Source organism: Quercus suber, unplaced genomic scaffold, assembly GCF_002906115.3.
Source record: "Quercus suber isolate HL8 unplaced genomic scaffold, Cork oak 2.0 scaffold_138, whole genome shotgun sequence".
Classification (NCBI taxonomy): domain Eukaryota; kingdom Viridiplantae; phylum Streptophyta; class Magnoliopsida; order Fagales; family Fagaceae; genus Quercus; species Quercus suber.
In genome coordinates this window covers 499,426-504,424 of record NW_027069600.1, presented here as the reverse complement: position 1 = coordinate 504,424, position 4,999 = coordinate 499,426, and the positions used below count along the sequence as shown (strand labels likewise).

The window sequence follows — 4,999 nt, the reverse complement described above, 5'->3', positions numbered from 1 at the left end:
ACCATCTGTCATCTGTCTCTTTCGGTCTGTCCGTGAAGTCATCACTTGCTTCCGTTAAAGAGAGAGTCGACAATAATTGTTCATTGGGTCAGGGTAAACTTTCTATTTTTAAGAATATTTTTTCGAAAATTAAAAAAATTATCATTATTTTTTTTAATTTTTAAGAAATTTTTTTTTAAAAATAAAAATTAATGTGTGTCATGAAGGCACATATTAGTAAAATTTTTGTTCATTATATGTTTATAAGACNGTATTATTTTAATATTTTTAATTTATTCCATTTGCCAGCTGTTCAATTTCCATCTCTGATGTAATGTCAAGGACAAAAATGAGACGCATTTTCCAAAATAGGGACTAAAATCGTGGAAAAAAAAAGTTAAGGACCAAAGTGGGAATTGCGTGAAAATGTAGGACTAAAATGAGTTTTTCACCTACCATTTATTACACTTTATACCTAAACTTTTTTAATGCACATTTTGCACTCTAAACTATAACCCTTGTTACATTTTACACCCTCATGTTTTTCACCCTAAACTATGAAGTAAGTGGTGATGATTAAATTCCAACTTCTTAAGTTTGTTTTTGCTCGATGGGGCCTATCCTCATGTGAAAGAAGGGAACAATTCTCCCAGACTACACGAGCAATGTGTGAGTGTGATAAGGTTGAGCTGTCACATGGATATAGCTCGTGAAGAAAAAGTATTCTTTTGAAAGGTAGATGATTTTATGGAAAAGTTTAATACCACAACTTTTTGCCACAATTGTGACGTGGCAGGGTACATGATTGGTGAAGAAAAAATAATTGGTCCAAGTGTAAGTGATGATTATCCAAACACAGTCTATCATATCAGAATTGTAGCAAAAAGGTTATGAAATAATTTGCGGTGATTTTATAGATAGGTGATTTTATAGATAGAGTGTCGGTCACTAATAGAGACTATTTCCTGTTTGAAAAGAAAAGCATTCCTAGAGGTTGTACGTGTCATATGGAAAAGGTAATAAGAATATTGAATGGTGCTATGAGAGACTATGGGTTGATTGGATATCCTACAACCATACTTGCAGGGTTTTGTGATAGAAAAGGGGGAAGGGTAATTGTGAGGAAGTCCCATGGGTTTTTTGCCCATCTATAATCCTGGAGAACATCTAACTGTCTAAGGTATAGATTTATAGTCTCCTGTTGAACTTTAGTTGTCCAAAGAACTCTCGGTAAGCTTTTTACCACGAGGAGAACACTAAAGGGAGAGGAAATTTTTAACCACCTAAGGAAACACCAGCCAGATCTATGTTATATATGGTTTTGTTAGATTGGATTGTACAAGTGTGTATTGTATGGATGTGTACTAAGACCCATCTCAGGCCTTTACTAGGTCAACTTAGGTGATTTAAAGTGTTGAGTCTCACATTGGATGTTTATTAGGTAGATTTTGGGTATGTAAGTGATTATGAGAAACTTCAATTATAACTTGACTAGCACTTTTAGAACACAGTACATATATAATTAGTATTTCTCAAAATTGTTATAAATGGTATGAGAGCAAACCTGGTACGCCAACCATGTGGCTCAATTACACCACATCACAACGGGGGAGACTGTGATATTCCAAATTATGTGGATGTGTGGGTTCGCTAGATAAATCTTGACTATATAAGCAATTACAATGAGTCTTGGCTAGCACTTTTTTGAGTCGTGACCAATATAGAACTCTTTAAGTGCAAGGAGGTTTGGCTCATCGTTGAGTGGTAGCCTCTCTTACTCTCTTGATTGAGCGAGATTGAGTAAAGATCCTACTAATTTCCAGTTTGAGTTTCAATCGAGCAAGAATATATTTTCTTGAACGAGTTTTCTAAAACTTAGGGCCTGTTTGGTAGATGTGTTTAAAAACTGAAAATTGTTATTTGAAAACATTTGTGAAAATATGTGAGTGAAAAAGTGCGTTAAAATACATGAAATATTATTTAAAAACTGAAAATAGTTGTTTAAAAACACAAACCAAACACCCCCTTGATCTTTGAAATTATACTTTTTGGACTTGACTTAATACAAACCAAACTTAATTTAAATACAAACTTTACAATATTTTGTTTTAACACAAGAATGTAGCTAACAATCTAAAACCTAACAGATGCTCTACCACTAGATCTAATAGTCAATTTTAGACCTTGTTCTATGTTTTTTTTTTTTTTTTTTTTTTTTTGGCTAATTTAAGTCGGGAATCATTCTAAGTGCTCTAATCTTGTGGATATACCTTAAATTTGTTAAAATTATTTTGTAAATGAGTAATTATTAAGTACTCCCTAAGTACCATAAATACATGCTCTTTATTATGTGAGTCCTACTAATTAAATTTATGATGAGAACCACAATGCATGTGAGAGGAGGAAGTACATATTTATAGTACTCCCGGGATATTCAATAATTTTCCTTTGTAAGGTATAAGAATTTGAAGATGAAATAGGAATTGATTTTTTTTTTTTTTTTCTTTCCTAAGCTTTTGAACAATCCATTATTATCACGGAATTAATTGAATCGAGTAGCATATCATGTAAGATTTTGTAACCAACAACATCAATGCTCGGTTTCAAAGGAAAAAGTGAGCGGGTATTAGCATGCTATGGTTGATATTTACGCTGCAAATTAGCCCAGTAATTAATCTAAAGAAATTAGACAGGAAATAATTAACCTTCATTATTTTATTCTATTTTACAAAATGAAATTTCCTGTGAATGACTTGTTTGGTTGCTTCCCTTTGCCCATTACTCTAATGCTGATCTCAACAACTTCCATATAAAATCCTTACCAGGCAAAGCCAATATCGAGTCCATCTGAAGAAAGGATTTTGTAGAACATGAACTTCTTGTGCTGTCAACAAGCTTGAACCACTGGCTCCCTGGGTCACACATGTTATCTCTACCCAAGCATTTGCAGCTACTCACAACAATGGTATTTTCGGAGTCTACATCTAGGCAAGCGGTAGAACCATTGTCAACCTTTGTTGAGAGATGCATTTTAGAATCTGAGATGGTTTCCCACTTTGAAGTACTGTCTGTGCAAATTATACCAAGCTTTGCTGGATTTTCCAATTCATTTGCTTGTAAGCAGAAATATGTTCCCTTTAATGTTAAAGTTTTCTGGGCTGAGTAGCTCCAGCTTTCAGAGTCAGTGCAGGGACCTAACCTTAATGGTTCAAACAATGATTTTCTCAGGACACAGAGACCTGTTAATGGATGGAAAATCACTTTGTGTAGATTAGTTTCTGATAGGCCTGGCCCTGCAAGTCACATGAGCACAATTTGGTTATGTTACAATGTTAGTATCGATGATTATCTAACTCATTATGAAACCAGAAAAATTATGACCTCAGACTTAAAGGTTAGGAGCAAATTTGAATTGCAGCTGTGAGGATTTGATTTTGTAAGGGAGAAAAAAGTAACAGGAAAAAGGAATACCATTAACTTATACCTCGAAATGGAGATTGAACAGCAGATATCCTCTCCAAGAAGCTTGAATTTCGATTTTCACACCAACTCCAGTCAAGCACTCCATAGACCTCATTTAACCCAATTACCCCCTCTCTTAAATAATAACTCCCAACAAGTGTCCATAAGGCCCAGTCCAGGTCAAGTTCAGCCACTGTAGCCAAGAAGCAATTTATATACCTGTTGTCATTTACATTGGTTCCTCTTAAGTCCATCCCAAACTCGCTCACTAACAATGGCCAACCTTGGTCCAGCAAAAATCCTGACAATCTCATCATGTTATCCACCACTCTTCCACACACTTGATTTGGGTTGCCGGATAGCCATGCTTGTCCATCTGAAAACCCATACCAATGCATCTCAAATACTAGCTTTCCAGTGAATGTGAGGTTTACTTGTTGATTGCGGAGAAATGACAAGTCTTTGTCGTAACTCAAGCCTGAGAGAATGACAAGAACATCTGGGTTTGCTGAATGCACTGCTTCTGCCCCTTTTTGCATGTACCTAGTTCATTTCATTTGCAAATCTGAAATTAGAATCAACACTAGGAATTGAAGGAAAAAAAAAACAATTCCCATCTTACAAATGCCTCTAGTACAATGTAGTCATGTATACTTCACATGAATCTAGTATCTAGATGCGATCATTCTGTAGGCAAGGTCCAAATAAATAAGCCCAGCCTTTTAAGACCATCCCCAAAGCCTACTTACCTGTACCAATCATTCACATTCTGTCTGGGCCTCGGAGCTCATTCCTCAAGCTCATGCCAACCACATTGGAGACACCATTAAAGATGGTGGCCATCTGTGTTAGTCCCTTAATCCAGAGGTCCGGATTGAAATACTTGTCGCCAAAGAACCCATTCCCATCAGAGTTGCTGCAACACCAACCAGGCTTGCTTACGTGATTGTCCAATATGACCATCACATTATTTGCCCCTAGGCTAGACACCACAGCCTGAGATCATAAAATTGTCACTACACTTATACAGCTCTTTTCATCAAATCTTGTAACTTGAATTATATATATATAATTTACCTCAAAATATATATATATATATATATATATAAAAGACATGAGGTGTGGATAGGTTAATTTTCTAGTTAAATAAAAATAAATAAATAAATAAAAAGAGAGATAAAAAACATATAATTGTATTGTTTAATGAAAGTATCCATAATACAATCTTTTTTTAAGAATAACTCAATTCAATGCAATTGTCTGCAGGCCTTCGAAACAATCAACTCAAATTGTCCAACCCGCCATAAACCGCAGCACACCGTACCACACCGCATGAATATAAATTAATTTTGAAGTGGTTTTAGCGAGTTCAACTATTAAAGTGTCCGGAAGGATTAGATAGTTAGTTGATTTTTTATCTTAAATAGCCAAGACCCGATCCAACCTGCTTATATATAAAATTTAATTTAATTTTGTTAACTTCATGATTTACACATTTTAATATGAAAAACGAATGATACTTTCTAAAATATTCGTAAGCATTGATATGGTTATGGTA

General features: G+C 34.8%; 1 protein-coding gene across 1 annotated transcript; it reads right to left on the bottom strand.

The window, feature by feature from the left end:
* Positions 1-2,664: 2,664 nt before the first annotated feature.
* Positions 2,665-4,467, bottom strand: LOC111992561 (glycosyl hydrolase 5 family protein). Its single transcript, XM_024024440.2, is given in 4 exon segments — positions 2,665-3,272; positions 3,464-3,984; positions 4,191-4,215; positions 4,218-4,467. Coding segments are annotated over 4 exon segments (1,248 nt in total). The 5' UTR covers positions 4,405-4,467; the 3' UTR covers positions 2,665-2,757.
* Between the last annotated feature and the right edge of the window lie 532 nt (positions 4,468-4,999).